Genomic DNA, 19565 nt, shown 5'->3' with positions numbered 1-19565 from the left:
ATGATATGATATTGAATTCTAAAAATATCTTAGGTAATGATGAATAGAAGAACACAATTTAGTAGCCATCTTATATACAAAGGTTTAAGGAACCAATTTCTACCAGGCTCATCTGAGGTGGCTCAACTGCCAGGAGTTATACCTGATGCCACAGGTGAAGCCAGAGCAGGTGAGTACTGGAGATCTCGAGTGCTCCAGGAAACACGGCCAGGGTTACCAACGAACAACTCACCCAGGCCGAAATGTTTCCTGTCAGAATGCCGCATTTGGACTGTATCTGGAATCCATTGCCCAGAAAGGATAATATGCTTATAAACTATGTAAAAAGGAAAACTCCCCAGACTGTCTTAAAAATTCCTAAGCTCAAAGGACAATTTTGGACAAACAAAACGTTAGGAATGGTGCCAGATGAAATTTTCAGCTGTGTCCTTTGTTTAGAAAGTTTATATCCTAATTTGGTTTTTTAAATTAGGCCCTAAGGACACAGTCCCATTTCAAGAACAATGCTTACAAAGGATGAATGCAAAAACATATAATTTCTACTTCAGATGATACTAATATCTAAGGTTTTATTCAAAAATGATTTATGTTCGCTTTTAGAAATTAACCCAAAAACTCCACTAAAAAATGTCTTCTGGTAAAAGAATTTTCATTACATTTCATAAAAAATATAGGAAGTACCCTGCGTTTTTTTATTTCTCCTTTGCAAGATAAAGTGAAGGAAGATACTGTCCTTCTGAGCGTATGAAACATAGTAAACTACTTTGGGAAAGATTGTGGAAAAAAGAGAACGCAAGTGAGTACGGTGCACAGTGCTTGTGCCAGGTGGGCAGAGCACCTGCTCATTTCTACATCACAATGGCGCTCCCTTTCACTAAGCCCAAAGAAACTATTATAGCCTGTTTGGAAGAACTGCTAGAGATGTAAGCTCACTGAATTAATTCATAAACAAGTTATAAATATTGACAGTCAAGCCTACACTCTATGCAGGTTAAAAGTACATTCATTTCACTACCTATCCTCTCTTAACTTTTCCAACTAATTTTGGTTAAGATGTTCTATTGTGCTTTAATGGCAATTATATGGGAACAGGATGATGAAAATGGGGATCCCACAGTAGATCTGTAGACCACTGCAAATATATTATTTTATCTCGGTCTGCACACATGTGCACTTGTTCAAGGTCCCTAAGTCTTGGGGGACAGTTAGTTGTAGGTTTTTCAGAAGTTCCTGTTTTTAAAAAAAGACCTTAAAAAGTGGCAATACTATACCTCAACTACAGAATAGAGGGATTTTTCTAAAATGTTACCTAGAATGACAAAAGAGAGTCACTAAGACATGGACAAATCTCATCTTGTTTTAAAATTCCTATGGAAATATTTATATAATTAAACTCTTCTTGTGTTCAGCCAGTAATAAAGTAGGCTGAAAGACTATTTCCAATTCTTAAGTTCTGCTTCCATACTACTGCTTAAAAAATGTCACTTAGTATCACAGCTACTGCCAACAGAAGACCACAAAATGCCAGTTGTAATTTAAAAAGGCTATTTTCAAAAAATTTTCACAGCTGTGCAAAAGGAGAAATATGCCTCATCCCTTGAGTTTAAAAAAATGCTAAAAAAAAAAAAAAGTCTAGTGGAATCTAAGGGGGTTACAATCACCTACATTTTAAAGTACAACATAAAAGATTTCTTTTGATAAGATCTCAACCTACAACAATCGTTGCTTTAATTTATTTTTCGGTCGTCCAATGGGTTTTGCATATCGTCGTTTTATTTGTGCAGCTTTCTCATGAAGTAGTTTTCTTCCCTTTTTCTTTGGTCTGCAGACTTGGCAAATCCACATCCCTGAATTAATATATATATGAGAAAAATATTTTAATGTTTCATTTTAGGAGAAGATATTAAATATAAACTGCAGCTGTCATAAGCTGCCCAAGGACGCCTATGCAAAACTTTACTGTAGAAAGAGGGTCATTCTCCTCGGGCAGCCATCACTAAAGGTCAGCTTCCCTGGGGCCAGGGTGGTGAACACAGGCTGCTCCCAATCAGAACTCTTCCCTAAAGCCTCTCACCACCACATAAACATACATGGAAACTTGGCCCTGTCAACTATATTATGCATCTTTGCATTTAGGGGAGACATTTTCAAGTTAACCAATTTTTGTGACTCATGTGTGGGGGGGGGCTTTTTAGTTTCATCATTTCTCTCTGAAAATTTAACACTAAAAATGATTACCAGTATAATGTGTAATTTTAAAATTAAAACTTAAAACTTTTAAGTACTCTGGAGCTACATAATTTAAATTATACATCTGGCATAGGAAAATAGGTCAATGGATAAGAATTGAAAGACCAGGACAGCTGAAGCCTATGGACACGTTTAGCATAACAAAAAGGTCATAATTTAAATCAGCGGGAAAAGGATGAAATGATTCAATAGCTATCTGTAAGGAAAAGAATTATTTCTTTTCCCTAACAAAAATAAATTTTAGACAGATGACTATTATGATATGAAAAATTAAAATGTTAACATGTACCAGGAAAAAAATATGTGGATATTTATATAATCTGAACATGACTGACATTTAAAACTGAAGCTATAAATAAAGTTACATGAATTTGACTACTTAAAAAACAAAAAAGCTTTTGCAAATCTGGAAGAAAAAGGTGAGAACCCCAATAGAAAATTATTAATTAAGGAAAAGATACTTTACAAACTATGATATACAAACAGCCAATAAAACACACACAAAAAAACTTCAATCTCACTACTTTTTCTTCTTTTTCTTAATTCATATGTGTGTGTTCGTGGTTTTGAGGATGGAACCCAGGGGCATTCTATCTGAGCTATACCTCCAGCCCTATTTTTTATTCTTTATTTTGAAACAGTGTCTCACTAAGTGGTAAAACGCCTAAGTAGCTGAGGCTGCCCACGAACTGTGATCCTCTGGTTGCAGCCTCCCAAGTACTGGGATTACAAGCATGCACCACCACACCCAACTGCTCAATCTCACTACTGAAAAAACAAACAAAAAAGCCAAAACAGAACAAAACAAAACAAAACAAAACAAAACAAAAAAAACATTAAACAGGGCCTCCCCATTATCAAGCTGGTTAAAAAAAAAAAAAAAAAAGAACAAGGTTATTTTAGTCAGGCACGGAGGCACATGCTTGTAATCCTAGTACTTGAGAAGCTGAGACAGGAGGATTGCAGGCTGAAAGCCTGCCTTTGCAATTTAGCAAGACCCTCAGCAACCTAGGGAGACCATTTGCAAATAAAAAATAAAATTGGGCTGGGGGTGTCACTTGGAGGTAGAATGCCTCTGGATTCAAGCCTGAGTACCAAAAAAGATAAGGTTATATTTCATCAAATCTAAGATACTACTTACTATAAAAAAAGATGTTAAAATGTGGGAAAAAGTATCTTAGACTTAATAAAATACTGTCATGGTGAGTGCTGGTTAGAATGTGGGAAACAGGTATTCTCATACAATGGTGGTCAGTCTGAAAAGTGATATAGCCTTTAATGTTTATGGTCTGGTCCAGCATTTTCTCCCTTCACAATTTTCTTAAGAGAATAACTAATGGGAAAAACTGGCGACACTGTAAATGTTCACCAATAAATGTTCATCGTTTATTGTAAACATACATCAATAAATTACGGGCCATGTATATATGAGGCTATAAAACCCAATTTCTTCAAGAGATGCCTAGATTGTAGATAACTGAAGCAAGACAACAAAGAATAGTGAGATTGTGGTAATTAATGCATGCATGCCCCATCTAGAGAGTCAAAATAAAAAAATTTTTTAAATTTGTGCAAACAAAGCATATCGTGGTCCACAGTCACCAGTTTTATAATCCTTGCTCTGTAAGCACAGAGATCTATATGCTAAGGAGAACAATAATGATATGAGAATACTTACAATATCTTATTGAAAAGGGAAAAAAATAAGGCTACAAAAACATGCCCAGAAGGTTCCATTTCTTTTTAAAGGGTGTGTGGAGGCAAGGAAGGAACAATTAATTCATTATTTCTTTTCTATGCCTTCCACAATGCAAAGTGTACAATTTATAATAAAAAGGTGATGTTGTTCTTAAGTGGTTAATTTATGATAAAATTACATGATAAACAAATAAGAAAACCCACAATTCAGACATAGGGTAGTTCAAATGTTCCTGTTCAAAATAACAATGGCCAAGAAAATGGCGAAGGCTTCCTGTCCTGAGACTCTGACGGCATCATTATCACCATGAGTTTTGAGAGTACAAATTCTTTACATCGAAATATGATACTGGATATAGAGTGTTCTAAACTTTTGACCTGTTCTAAAGGTAAGATGCTCTAAATTTTGCAATGTAAGCGTACAGCACGGAAGTGGCTTGGGGAGAGGCCTGCCTTTCTTCATGCCTAGATCTGAACTGGAGTCTTTATTACATACATCACTTCCAACCTCAATGCTTTTATACTTTTCTGTTCAAATTCTCTAGTTACATGGAAGGTGGGAGAGATGAAAAGGTACTTAGGCAACTCATAGACTCCTGAACTGCCAGACATCAGGAGAGGGCGAACAGGTATGGAAAAGAATGCACTTTTAATATGGTTTAAAAGTTTACCTTTTGGCATTCTGGAAAGTGGTGGGTCACAGCACTCCATATGGAATCCTCTATCGCAGGAGTCACAGAAAAGCATATTATCCTGTAATATAACATGTGAAAGTCTGAAACTCAAACCAACTGTAAAATGCCAAAAATGTCTTATAACAAAAACAATAACATAAATGAAGGAGTACCAACTTTCCAGCTGTGGTGTGTCATCACAAATACTTAAAAATTTAAGAAGAAAACTGAACATTGTATAAAATGAAGACCTTAACATTGAAAATTAGGCCGCCCGGAGAAGGACCACTGAGAACCATACTCACTGCATTTTTGCCTTGGATTCTACATGCACTGCATGTCTTGCATTCGATGCACTGCCACCTTAAGGCCTTGACATTTGTTGTTAATTCAGGACAAAATTTCAAACAGGATGGATGTCCTATAAGAACAAAAAGCAAATTGCAATTTTAACTCCATGTAATAAACAGCTACTGATGCCAGCCAATGAAGCTTAGGAACCTGAACATACAGGATCTGAGTCACAGGGTTTTGCTTACTGTCTTGTCTCTGCCTTCTTTCCCTGCACATAACAGAAAGACTACAAAAGCTTCCCCTAAGATAAATTTGGAAATGCATACCAATTCTAATCACAAGTCTTTGAAAACCTGAGGACAGTGTGTGTTTGTCTGGGGTCCTCATTCCTGTGTCTTCTGTGACATTTCTATACTCAACCAACTTCATCAACACCATCTACCCAGAGACCCTGTGGTACGTGAGGCAATGGCCAAGATTACCCATGTGCAGCGGAACCATACAACTTAAATTAAAGCTGGGACTACTCAACATAGCACGTGTGTGTGTGTGTGTGTGTGTGTGTGTGTGTGTGTGTGTGTGTATGTAGTGGTACTGGAGGTGGAACCCAGGGGATTTTCTACCTCTGGGCTATACTTTCAGACCTATTTTATATTTTATTTGGAAACAGGGTCTCGCTCAGTTGCTGAGAGCCTCACTAAGTAGCTGAGACTGGCTTCGAACCTGCGCGATCCTCCTGTCTCAGCCTCCCAAGCGCGGGGATTACAAGCGTGCACCACCACACCCGGCTAGTACTTTTCTTTTTTTAAAAAATCCTTTGTATACAAAAGATATGCCATTGCTGGACCAGACCAAGAATATACAATTTCCATCTTGCCCCTGGGTCACTGGGTTTAAGTTCTGAAAGTAGGAGCAGAAAGAGTGAATGAGAGGTGAGGTGAATGGAAGAAACTAGGACACGCTCAGTGGGTTTCTTCCATTTCCTGAGCACGGTGGAGCTCTCCCACCCTGTTCTGGGCACTTTTTATGTAGCAGCATTCCACACACCAAGCCTTGCTGCTTGCTCCATGGAGGGCAACTGGAGACCCTGAGGGGCAAGGCCAAGAAAAGGACTCGGCCTGGTTCCCAGGAGAAGGATTCCTCCCCAAGGCTGTGGAAGGCAGGTTAGTTTAGTCTTTAACCCCGAGAAGCTCTCCAAACTTGATTTTATTTTGTTGAAACTGGTCTTAAAATAGTAAGAACATTAGTAAATCCCATGTGAAAGAACTTATAACCATGCTGCAAAAGAAACCTGAGGGGTAATAAAAAAAAGCAGATTCTGCAATTTCAAAACTGTTTTATAATTTCCTGACTTTGGCAGCCTCATTGTTTAAATGTGTATTTTGGGTTGCTGCCAAAATGGGCCTCCTCCCTAAAGCTTAACAGGTGCTTCATAAAATTCCACCCACCAGGAGATTGGGCCTTTTGAAGTAAAAACATTCAAAATCAATCATCAATACTGTTAATAAAAGCACACAATTCCTGAATTTAAAAAAAAAATCCAAACATCTGTAGTTAAGATGTTGAGAAAATGAAATGTTGTCCAGGATTACAACCTAAGGCAGGAGAGACACCCAGGCAGATGCGTTTAACCTCTGACAGAATTCTTTTACAAGGGCTTCTCTCATTCAAATGAATTTGAGAAAAGGGCTTAAATATATAACATTGGTATCAATCACCTAGCTCTGTTCAGGAACAACAAACAAAGATAGCTTCCTTGTCAACTCTAAGAGTATCCTCTGAGTGGGGAGGGGACAGGTCTACTTAGATCAGAGGCCCTCCCCCACAGCGAAGGGGCTAAAACAACTTTTAGTGAAAAGCAATTTAAATTCCATCCTTAAAAATGGGTTCCATCAGCTTACAAGTATACCATTTACTCCCCCCCTTTTTTATTACTTCCTGTAAGTCATACATCACTGGCACATATGACCTCAATTTCATGTACTAAATTTTTCTCTACATTAAAATCTGCTTTTGTACTTTATAGCACAATATTTAGTAACTAAGGTAGTTCACATCATATTACAGCTTACTATTTATTCTCATGGTTATTCTACTATTAAAGATAGTTTTAATAATTATCTATTTGAAAACTTACAAATTTCAGTCACTTTCAAACAAGAACAAGGAATATTCTTCCTCTTATATCTTTCTCTTGCTTTAAGTGATGTTATGTATCCCACTATTACTATTTAAGCTTCATCTCAAATTCCAGTATCTTTGGCCTATCTATCCATCAGGCAGTGATTTACATGTATTTAGTTCAAGAGAATTGGTTCTAGATCCCTTTCAGCTCTAAATGCCTATGATTCTATGAAAGATGCTGAGATGAAGAAACGCTTCCATTTTATTTTCTCCCAAACAACTTTAAAAAGCACAAAAACTATATCTGACACCTGATATATAATCTATAATAATAAGATGACAGGAAAAGATGCTATTGATGATGCAATTCCTCACCTATTTAGCTATTCCAGAAACTCAACAATTTCCTCTAAAATTCTTATTCTCTCCACTGACACAATGCATGGTGCATTGTCTCTCCAGAGTTTGTTTTACTATTGTGGTTTGCAACTTACCAGATTGGAAAGCCATATGTATTCATTCATTCTTCTACTTCTTATACAAACACATACATACTTGTAGCTTATGATAGGTTTATAGAGCAAAACCAAAGGAATACTGTTTAAAACCAAACATGTACCAACAGAACAACAAAGCAGTAGAAATATTTGGAGGAAGTACTATATTAGGAAAGGACATGGCTGTATGTTAGACAAAGTAACAGCCCCCAAAGATGTCCATGTCCTAATCCCATAGCAAGGCAATAACTTTCTGTGGTGGCAAAAGAAACCTTGTAGATGTGACTGGATATCTGAGCATATGCGATCTAACCACATGAGTCCTTACAAGCAGGTAACCTTTTCTGGCTGGGTTGGTTAAAGAGATGATAAAAAGGAGAAGGAGGAGGAGTTCAAAGCATGAAAGGGAGTCTACCTGCTACGCAATCTTTGAAGACAAAGGAGGGGGCCACAAGCCAAGGACTGAGGGTGTAGAAGCTGAAAACACAAGGAACTGAATGCAGTCAACAACTCCAAGAGTCTCCAGAGAGGAGCCAGACCTACTGATGCCTTAATTATAAACTGGTGAGATCCATGCTGGACTTCTGCCATACAGAAGACAATAAATATGTTGTTTTAAACATGTATAAGTTAATGAACATAAGGATTAGTCACAGCGGCAATGGAAAACTAATAAAGACTCACAGTGGGCTCTAGGGACTGCTTATATGACAATTCAGGCTTTCAGCTATCCATCCTTCCAACTACTATTTAACAAGGACTGGAGACACTGGGAGGAAAAGGATAGACATGGTTCCAGGATTTCAGCTCACATGGCTCAGAGTTATGGGAGAACCTAGCAGGAGGGTAGAGGAAGCCCTCCTTAAACCAAAGGACGAATGAGAGCAGGTAGGACTCTGCTGAAGAGGGGCAGGCTGGGCAAGACCACCTGTGCAACAGGAGAGGGAGATGTGGTACACCAAGGAGAGAAAAGTTGGCCAATAAAAGTTGGGTGTGGTGGTGCACACTTGTAATCCCAGCATTTGGGAGGCCGAGACAGAAGGCTGAGGCAGTTCATGGACAGTGTCAGCTACTTAGTGAGGCTCTTTGCAACTCAGTGAGACCTTGTTTCAAAACAAAGAATAAAAAATAGGGCTTGGGCTGGGCGTGGTGGCACATGCTTGTAATCCCTGCGCTTGGGAGGTGCAGGTTCGAAGCCAGTTCAGAGACCCTGTTTCCAAATAAAAATAATATAAAAATTGGTCTGGGAGTGTAGCCCGGAGGTAGAAGGGCTTCCAGGAACCCCAGTACCACCAAAAAATTAAAATTTAAATTTAAAAAAAATAGGGCTTGGAAGCCGGGCGTGGTGGTGCATGCTTGTAATCCCCGTGCTTGGGAGGCTGAGACAGGAGGATCGCACGGGTTCGAAGCCAGCCTCAGCTACTTAGTGAGGCTCTCAGCAACCTAGTGAGACCCTGTTTCCAAATAAAGTATTAAAAAAAAAAAAAAAAGGTCTGGGAGTATAGCCCGGAGGTAGAAAGCCTCTGGGTTCCACCCCAGTACTACAAAAAAAAAAAAAAATAGGGCTTGGAGTGTAGCTCAGAGGTAGAATGCCCCTGGGGGTTCTATCCCAAGTATCAAACAAACAAACAAAAAGACCTACTGTGCACAACATGAAGGGGACGGTAATGAGGGATAGTGTTACTGGAAGTCCAATCCAGAAGAACTCTAGGGGGCTATCTAACAACTTGAATTTTTCCTAAGAGTGACTGGTAGTTACAGAAAATTCCTGTGATCAAAATTATAATTTAAAAGGGGAGCTTCATGCTGCAGAAAAACAGTAAGAGGAAAGAGGGTCAATATTAGATTTGGTGAATTTTAATAGCAGATGCAGGATTCACGTTGGAATATAGAATCAAAATGTTTGTGGTGATTCCTTGGAATGAGAGAGGACAGAGGATAGCTCCAAGCTTCCAGTCTGTTTAACTGAACGAGTGGCCAACAGCGTGTCATTTGATTAAATGCGAAATCCTTGAGGAGAAACAATATTATTTCTTTGTGGGGACACCTGTTGTTGTTACTGTCGTAACTGTGAGTGGAGGAAAAAACTCATATTGGTGAACTGCTCTGGATATTAACTTGGAGGTTCCTCTGCAATGTTCAGCTGGTTAAGTTCTGCAGGCATTTGTACCCAAGGTCCAGAGCCAGGAGAAACTAAGAGTAAGAAAGGCAGAAACAAAGGCAGAAGTGTGAAGAGACATGTAGTGGGTAGAATGTTGACAAGAAGCTAAATAAAGGCATGGAAAGCAGCAGTGGCAGAGAGAACACAGAATATGGTATTGCAGGAGCCACAGAGAACATTTCTCTCCATTGCTCTTTAAATTGTGGTGCTGGAATTTTACCTCCAGGCATCATGCATCACAGTGAGCCGGGTGCGGTAGTTCACGCCTGTAATCCCAGTATTTAAGAGGATCACAGGTTCTAGGACAGCTTCAGCAACTTAGCAAGACTCTCAGCAATCTAGAAGTCTGTCCAATCAAAAAACGAAATAGAGCATGGTGGGTTGTGGGGGGAGCTCAAAGGTAGAATGACCCTGGGGTCAATTCCCAGTACTACAAACTAAACCAAGACAAAAAATCAAAACAAGCCGAGTGTAGTGGCGCAAGATCGTAATCCCAACATTTGGGAATCTGAGACCAGAGGGTAGCAGTTCGCAGCCAGCCTCAGCTACTTAGTGAGGTCCTTTGCAACTCTGTGAGACCATGTTTCAAAATAAAGAATAAAAAATTGGGCTAGGGGTGTAGCTTGGAGGTAGAATGTCCCTGGATTCCATTCCTAGTAACACACACACACACACACACACACGCACGCACGCACGCACGCACGCACACACACGCGCGCACGCACACACGCACGCACACACAAATTCAAAACAACAATAAAGAAAGTATAAGATTTTCACCAAGGTCAAATGTGGCTGAAGGGATTATCTGGTGTGGGTGGAAAGATGTCCATTAGATTCTGATAAAGACTGAAAAGTGATCCCTCGAGCTTGCTGCTTGGAGTCACCTCCGTTAACCCCGACAGGTAAAATGTCAATGAAATAGTAGACTAGAAGCATAATTTCTGCTTCCTATTTCTCCCCTTGGGTGGACAATGCTGCTTTCAGCTTTCAAGGGGATAGGGTTCACCTTCTCCCCTCCCTGTTTATTTTTCTCTTGATTCTTTCTAGTCAAGGGTTTCTTTTCCAACCTAATGATTCAATCTGTGTCAGTAGGAAATTGGATGACTAGCCAACCAATTCCTGGACATTTCCACACAACAATCAAGAAATTTGTGTTCTTTGAAAATACACCCATAGAGCCATAAAGTTTATCTACCTGTTCTCAGTGAGAGTAGAGCGCGTGAACATTTTTTTTTCAGGGTTATTACACAAATAAAGAGGAACCCAGGGAGGACTGACCCGCCCCCATGGTGTGTGCGCCCCTCCCAGCTGCACCACCACAGCAGCCTTGCCTCCGCCCCCTGTGTCCATGCGCTTCCACTTAGCATGATGGTGTAATTTGGAACTCTACGCTTATCTCAGATTTGCTAATTTGAAAACACACATGCACACAACTCATCTGTAAGTAAGATTTAACCACCCAGCAATCTGAGCAGCAGACACACAATTTCATTTGGTATAATATCTAATAGTTATATGAAGCTAATTAAAGATAATTTGGTCTTAATGAGGCAAAGAGAATATAACAGTGTTAATTTCCAAGTAGGCTGATCCATGAAAGTCAAGTAAAATCATTTCCTAGCCTTAACATTTCTACCAACCTGAAGAGTATCTTGATGGTTCCCACATTTGTATTTGTGGCTAGAATATTCTTTACCGTTGGTCTGTGCTTCAGACTTATGGATCATCTTTGTATCACCACTTCACTGAACCCGCACGTCAGGCCTGTGGTTTGGGGTGCAGGCATGCCCCTCCCCGTTGTATGGATCAGGCACACCACAGCAATGCAGCCAGCAAGCGGCAGAGAAGGGGACACCACTGGAGACATCATGCTGGGCTGCTGAGCTGCATAGCTCTCGGCACGTTTTTACTACATATGGCTTGAATAACCCTTTAAAAAAAAACTTTCAGTGGCCAGTGGCACACGCCTGTAACCCTGTTTCAAAATAAGAAATAAAAGGGGTTTGGGTGTAGTTCAGAGGTAGAATGCCTCTGGGTTTTATCCCTAGTATCAAAAAAATAAAGAAGTAAATAACTTTCAGTGGGAGAAAAATAGTTTAATTCTGACTATCTGAAGCACAGAACCATCTTAAAATAGGGAAATGTCAGACTGGCTTTACTTTATGGCACAAGCAGAAGGAAACATTTATTACTCATGTCCATGAACTAAGCGGAGTCTAAGCGTGACTTCATATGAATGGCACTTCAGATAGAGATGACTAAAAGGCATCGAGCACAGGGGAAGCACGTTTTAGAACACTCTTCCTACCACGGCGACATCTGTATCACTTTCCTTTTTTTGATCTTATACTGTTCTGGGTATTTTTCCACATAAAGAACCTAAGTCAGGGATCCCTCTGACCATTACAGTCTCCTCAATTCAATCCTAGACCCAATAGTTCTTCTGTGAGAATACAGGCGTTCCCACAAGGATACCCAGGGTACCGCCCCCATCTGAAACCCCACTAGAGATGCCAGACCCGACTGTGACAGGGGGTCTCATCATTATCAGCGTGCACTGCTGAGGAATGTGGTATATTATATTCCCTTTTCCTTGTTCACAACAGAACATTAAAAGTGTAAGAAACCACTGGGCACAGTGGCATATAACTATAATCCCAGTACTTGGGAAACTGAAACAGGAGGACCACAGGAGAGAAAGAAGCCAGCCTTAGCAGCTTAGTAAAACCCTAACCCATAAAAAAATTAAAAAGGCTGAGGACACCGTTGGTGTAGCCTGGGGGTAGAATGTGCCTGGGTTCAAGCTTTGGTACCAAATAGCATAAAATAAAAAGTATAAGAATCATTAAGCTCCCTTCACTGAACCATATTTTGGTCCTTCAATTTAAAGAGGAACAGCAAAGTCCATTCATCTGATCTAACAGATGAAGTAAATGTCTATAAAGCATTTCCCTGAGTAGGAAACACCTGTCCTGTCCCCCCCCCCAAAAAAAAAGGTTTCTTTCTACTAAAATAGCTAAAGCCAGGCTTGCACAGCACACTCAGGGAAGATGAAGTGAATCTTGAGATGAGAGCTGGATCCCATTGCAGAGCTCAGAGAAGCACTCCAAAGGCATCGTCCGTCCTGAACAGACCTCTCCTGACCTAGTGTTTGGCTTTGGGCCACGGTCCATACCCAGACTCCACAGCCTACAGCATCCCTACCTGAAGGCAGAGGGTAACTAACAAGAGGACAAACCCTCTAGACAGCGTGGGCTACTCGTTCTTCTCCATTTGTTCAAAGAAAAGCAAGAGGGTATTTTTGAGAACAGAACACGTAACACCACACTGACACACCGCTAGCTTGACCCTGAAATAGTATAAAGGAAAATTAAGAAGCTTCATAGGAAAGAAGTTTTCAGTGACCTTAAAGTGCAAAGGAGATCAGACCTCCCCTTGGCAGGTCTGCAGCTCAGGAAAGACGAAGGGAGATTGATTACATCAGAAAGCCTGAGATCTGCTGTTTAGAATTACACCTTGGTACCCTGGTGAAGGAGGCCTTGAAGGTACGATTGAGAAGATAACCATCTTGGATTCCTTACCAGATGAAGTAAGTGTATCACCAGAGGTAAGGAAATATTTAAAGGGAACCTTTCTTCCACATTTAAGAATGTCTGGGATCTGTCTCGGCATCCAGATAAACAGATACAAAGGAAATAAAATGATGAAATGTTTTTAAAGTACTACCTGAAAAATCATAAATGGTAAATCCTAGGCAAGTAAACAGCACTAAAATTGATAAAGCAAATACAAAAAAGAATAATTCATTCAGAACAGGCCTCATGAGAAAAACCAAAATATACACTACAATTTTACATGAAAAGATGACTAAGTCAGAACTGATGAGTGGGGCACTACCTCACCAGCAGAGAATAGGGAGCTGTAGGGTTGAAATTTATTAAACTGAACATACAGATAATATTTCCATGCCCTTGAGTCGCCGTCTATGATACGATGGCCAGGTAGGAGAATGTTAATGAATCTGTAAAGCCCATCTAAAAGACTGCCAGAATGCATTTTTCAAGCAGGGTTTGAAAAGTCTTATTTCGAAGGCTCTTTCCTTCAAGTCAGGCCCTAGAAGTGGCTAGAGGGTCAAGTTAAACCTTCGTGTGAGGAATGAGAATCACTGCACCACACTGTCATTCCTGCGTGTGGATTACTTCCTCCATCCACCATTAAGCAGCTGTCATAAATGCTGATACGATTTTAAACTACCTGCAGCAATCGACGACAACAATACCAAACATGCCAATCACAACAATGGCTAAGTTTTTAAATACACTTACCATAGTTCTTGTATACCATTTGCTAAATTATTTACTTGTGTTCTCTTACTTAATTCTCATAAAATCCAAGATGGAGGTGCTAAAGTTACCGCAGCTTTTTAATTAGAAATCAAGGCAGAGAATGATCAAATAACTAACTCAAGGCGGAGGAACTAGATGGTGGATGGCTCTTGAGTTTCCTCTTACTCAATATACTAAAAGTCATCCTGAAGGTGGGTATTTTGAGGTTGCTGGGTTTTTTTTTTTTTTTTTTTTTTTTTTGACTGTGGATTGAGCCCAGGGGCATTTTACCTCGGAGCTTTCCCTAGTCCTACTTTATTTTATTTTTTATTTTGGTCCTGGGTATGAAACCCAGGGCTTTCTACCTCTGGGCTACACACCCAGACCTATTTTATATTTTATTTGGAAATAGGGTCTCACTCAGTAGCTGAGGCTGGCTTCAAACCTGTGCAATCCTCGTGTCTCAGCCTCCCAAGTACTGGGATTACGAGAGTGTGCCATGCCTGGCTTCAATTTTAATTTTTAACAAAGTTTCACTAAGTTGTTGAGGATAGGCTCAAACCTGTGATCATCTAGTCTGGGCCTCCCATATACTGATATTACAGGCATGCACCACCAACCTAGTTGAAGGTTGGGTCCTTTGTTGTTGTGTTTAATGGTACTGTAGATTGAACCCATGGTCTCCACTGAGCTATACCCCTAGTGAGGTATACTTTGTTTGTCTTTAATGCCTATTAACTAGAGAAATACTTGTGCTTCCCCACTGAGCAATAAATAACATATCAGGACAAGTTTTTACTAGCCTGATAGGAAAAAGAGAAAAAATTTAGACAAAAATTATTTAAAATCTTAGGCTGGCAGTGTAACCCATGAGTAGACCACATGATTAGCATTTGAGATGCCCTGAGATTAATCCACAGTACAAGGGGGAAAATTCTTATAAAAATAATCTGATAAAGCTGGGCGTAGTGGTGCACGCTTGTAATCCCAGTGCTTGGGAGGGTGAGACAGGAGGATCGCACAGGTGTGAAGCCAGCCTCAGCTACTGAGTGAGGTTCTCAGCAACTTAGTGAGACCCTGTTTCCAAATAAAGTATAAAATAGGTCTGGGAGTATAGCCCGGAGGTAGAAAGCCCCTGGGTTCTACTCCCAGTACCACACACACACAAAAAAAGATAAAATTCTTAATCTGTTGTTGTACATGTGTGACAAAGAATCTTATTTTCTGCTTAACAAGAAAGAAGACTAACAAGTAAAACAAATTTTTAAGTTTGTTTTGTTTTTTGTTTTCGGGTACTGAGGATGGAACTCAGGGGCACTCTACCTTCGAACTACCACTAGCCCTATTTTTTTTTTTTTTTTTAAGTCTTTCTTTTGCAATCATGCTGGGCATGGGACAGGAGGATCGCAGGTTCTCAGTCAGCCTCAGCTACTGAGTGAGGTTCTCAGCAACTTAGTGAGACCCTGTTTCCAAATAAAGTATAAAATAGGTCTGGGAGTATAGCCCGGAGGTAGAAAGCCCCTGGGTTCTACTCCCAGTACCACACACACACAAAAAAAGATAAAATTCTTAATCTGTTGTTGTACATGTGTGACAAAGAATCTTATTTTCTGCTTAACAAGAAAGAAGACTAACAAGTAAAACAAATTTTTAAGTTTGTTTTGTTTTTTGTTTTCGGGTACTGAGGATGGAACTCAGGGGCACTCTACCTTCGAACTACCACTAGCCCTATTTTTTTTTTTTTTTTAAGTCTTTCTTTTGCAATCATGCTGGGCATGGGACTCTCAGTCAGCCTCAGCTACTTGGTGAGGCCCTCTGCAACTTAGTAAGACCCAGTTTCAAAATAAATAAAAAATAGGACTGGTGTTATAGCTCAAAACTGGAATGCCCCCTGGGTTTAATCCCCAGTTCCATAAAAATAAAAATATAAATAAAAATAAAGAATATTGTACAGCTTTGATAGAGAAATAAATAGCATGAAGCTATGATAACAGGAAGTCATTGGATAAAACACACACAAAAAGAAATATGTAACTCACCACTACTGCCACAATCTGCACAAGACAAAAGTTCTTCTGGCTTCTTTTCACGGTTTGATTCTTTAGTCCCCAAACAGAAGCTACATATTGGAATAGGATCAGCACGGGGCTATGACAAAATTAAAATGAAAACATATTGTTAACTTTCACTTCAAAATTCATTAACATCAAAAGCTTCTTACATATTTATTGAACAAAGAAAACCTGCTGAATTAGTTATCAAAATTAACATTTCCCAAAGCAAAGTATCTTATAGTATTTGATAAAAAGTATTACCTGAATAATAAATTTAGGTGTAGTGTATAAATTATAGAAGTAATTTTTATTAAAACTAAAATCAAAGACATTTATATATTGTATAGACTACTGAAATGAACATTATTAAGATTCAACTGAAATCTCAAGTTAGGCTTGGTAGTACACACTTATAATCCCAGTACTTAGGAGGCTGAGACAGGAGGGTCACAGGTTTGCAGCCAGTCTCAGCTACTTAGTGAGGCCCTCTACAACTTAGTGAGACCCTATTTCAATATAAAGAATAAAAAAAAAATAGGGTTGGGGTGTAGCTTAGAGGTACAATGCCCTGGGTTCAATTTCCAGCACCAAACAAACAAACAAAAAAAAAAAAACTCAACTGTTCCCATAATCTGTATGTCTTATAAAAATTTATCCATTTATTCAGCATAATAGTCCACCATCTAATTACATTAGATCATTTAACAAAACTTTATCAAATGCTATAATACAGATTACTATTAACACTAATATTCACCCATTATATATTGAACATAAAATTTTGTTATGTTTTTATGTGGCATATTAATGGAGAATAATCATAAAATAAAATTCTGTGGGAGCACATGAGAAAATCCAAAGACTATTAACAAGGGCTATGTGGTAGCAAGGGCTTGGAAAGGAACCAGATCACACCAGGACACACAAAGGAGATAAACTCGCAGATTCCTACTTTATAAAAGAAACAACAAAATGTTTGTCTAACCCCCTCCTATCCATTAACCCCCACTACAGAAATTAATTTTTAAATGTATGTTATGTATGTATGTATGTATGTATGTATGTATGTATGTATATGGTGGTACTGGGGGTTGAACCCAGAAGCTTTCAACCTCTGGGCTACACTCCTAGACCTATTTTATACTTTATTTGGAAACAGTGTCTCACTAAGTTGCTGAGGGTCTCACTAAGTAGTTGAGGCTGGCTTCGAACCTGTGCCATCCTCCTGTCTCAGCCTCCCGTGCGCAGGGATTACAAGCGTGCACCACCACATCCGACCAGAAATTAATTTTGACAATATATAAATCTACATACATTTTGCCATTGCCATTATTACTTATAATTACCAGTAGTACTAGTATTACCATCCATATGAATATAGTTGACCATGACTACAGCTATGGTTTCATTATACTGAACAGCCAAAACTTCATAAAAACAAACAACAACAACAAAAAAATTTTTTTTTTTTTTTTGCGGTACCAGAGATGGAACCCAGGGGCACTGTACCTCCAAGCTACACCCCCAGCCCTATTTTTTAGTCTTTTAATTTTTTAAAATTTTATTTATTTATTTTGCGGTACCAGGGATAGAACTCAGGGACATTGTACCTCTGAGCTACACCCCCAGTCCTATTTTTAAGTATTTTTTATTTTTTGAAACAGGGTCTCACTGAGTTGCAGAGGGCCTCACTAAATAGCTGAGGCTGTCTGCAGACTACAACCCTCCAGTCTCCGCCTCCCGAATGCTGGGTTTATAAGCGTGCACCACCACGCCCAGAAAAAACTAAAATTTTATTGCATATTTAAGCCCTCACATATGTTGTCAGCTAGCCATCTGAATGTAAATATGCCTTTATATTTGAACCGCATCGATAAAAAACTTGAGGACAAGAAAACTCAATATAATCACAATTTGGGGTTTCTTTTCTTTCTTTTTTTTGTTTTGTGGGTTTGGGGATGGAACCCAGGGGCATTCGACCTCTGAGCTACACCCCTTGCCTTATTTTTTTTAATTCTTTATTTTGAAACAGGGTCTCACTAAGTAGCTGAGGCTGTCCGCAAACTGCGATCCTCCGGTCTCGGCCTCCTGAACGCTGGGATGACAAGCGTGAGCCACCAAGCCGGCTCCTTTTCTTTTCATTTTTTTTTTTTTGGAGGGGGGCACTGGGGATTGACACTAGAGGGGTTCTACCTCTGAACTACACCCCTGGTTTATTTGAGCCTGAGATCCTCTTGTCTCAGCTCCCAAAGTACTGGGATGACAGGGATTCGTCACCTCCCCTAGTCTCACTATGCCCCCCCCCCCCCCGTGGTACTGGGGTTCTGGAAACCCTTCTATCTCCAGGTTATACTCCCAGACCTATTTTATATTTTCATTTGGAAAAAGGGTCTCTTAAGCCAGCGTGGCTGGCTTCGAACCTGCGCTATCCTCCTGTTTCTGCCTCCCAAACTCAGGGATTACAAGCGTGCGCCCCCACGCCCGGCTCACTGTGTTTTTAAATGAAAGTCACAAACAAGTCTTGCTGGGTCTAACCTGTAGGCACACATCAGCATTTCATTTGTTCAGCCATTCAAACCCAAACACCTGGTTCACAATGTGCACTTAAGACATAATAGCAGGCTAAGTAAAAAAATACATGTTAGTTTTTTAAAAAATCCAAGAAAATACTTCAAATGTTTATAATAATCCCAACAAGTATCTTGGTTCCCTGTGATATGTCATCAAAATAAAAATTTCATCTTATGACCGTGCACTCACAAAATTTTTTAATATAACTGTTAATATCATCTCTCAATATGAGTCATTATCTTGCTCTTATTTCAGCCTGATTTCCTCTCTTAATACGCATAGGCTTTATTTCCTGAGGTAGCTATGCAAATGTGTTTTGTGGCCCCAGTTAAAAAGCAGGGAATAAAACATTCTATACTAGAAAAACCAAAGAAGACAAGCTCCAATAAATTGGCCGCTGACTCCAACCAGTTTTTTAAATGCCAGATAATCAGCACTGCATAATTATGGATCCACAGTTATTACTTGCAACTGCTCAACTGCAGTACCTTGGGAACACTTTTGTTCCTTTAAATAGCAATTAAAAGAACAATCTGGTTTTAAAGTGACAACATTCCCCTGATAGATTCTAGCTAAAACACAGGCTTCGTACTAATGGGATTTCTGCTTTCATTTGATAGAACAATATTCAAGCCATTGCCGCCATCCTGCAGTGATAAATAATTTACGGAATGTCACATATCATTCATGCCATGAGACAAATCCAGACCCACAGTCCCATTTTTCTTTCCCAGATGAATTTCTAGCTATAAGAGAGGCATGGCCATCAGCCAGCATTCATGCTCATTTTTTGTTTTTAACTAAAGGTAACACAAAGGACAAAGGTTGCTAGTAGTTCATAGCCAGAAAGACTGATGTCCCACACTCTGCCCAATCACAGGAAGCATAGATGCTATCACTTCACGCTACATTCA

General features: G+C 39.5%; 1 protein-coding gene across 8 annotated transcripts in view; it reads right to left on the bottom strand.

Annotated features, from left to right (window-relative positions):
• The window catches only part of KAT6B (lysine acetyltransferase 6B), a gene marked incomplete at both ends in the record, with an annotated part of 190722 nt that overhangs the window by 55267 nt on the left and 115890 nt on the right, over nt 1–19565 (bottom strand). For 4 of the 8 annotated variants that reach the window (XM_080693974.1, XM_080693975.1, XM_080693976.1 and 1 more), the window contains 4 exons: nt 1715–1847; nt 4620–4701; nt 4928–5043; nt 16066–16174. In XM_080693974.1, the coding sequence (XP_080550100.1) occupies nt 1715–1847; nt 4620–4701; nt 4928–5043; nt 16066–16174 (440 nt within the window). The remainder of the gene's footprint in view (nt 1–1714; nt 1848–4619; nt 4702–4927; nt 5044–16065; nt 16175–19565) is intronic. The other 4 variants (XM_080693980.1, XM_080693981.1, XM_080693978.1 and 1 more) reach the window with 3 other exon arrangements.

The sequence above is a fragment of the Muscardinus avellanarius genome (genome assembly GCF_963383645.1).
Source record: "Muscardinus avellanarius genome assembly, chromosome: 4".
NCBI lineage: Eukaryota > Metazoa > Chordata > Mammalia > Rodentia > Gliridae > Muscardinus > Muscardinus avellanarius.
The sequence above is the reverse complement of the archived record's forward strand: the minus strand, read 5'-3'. Positions and strand labels throughout refer to the sequence as shown.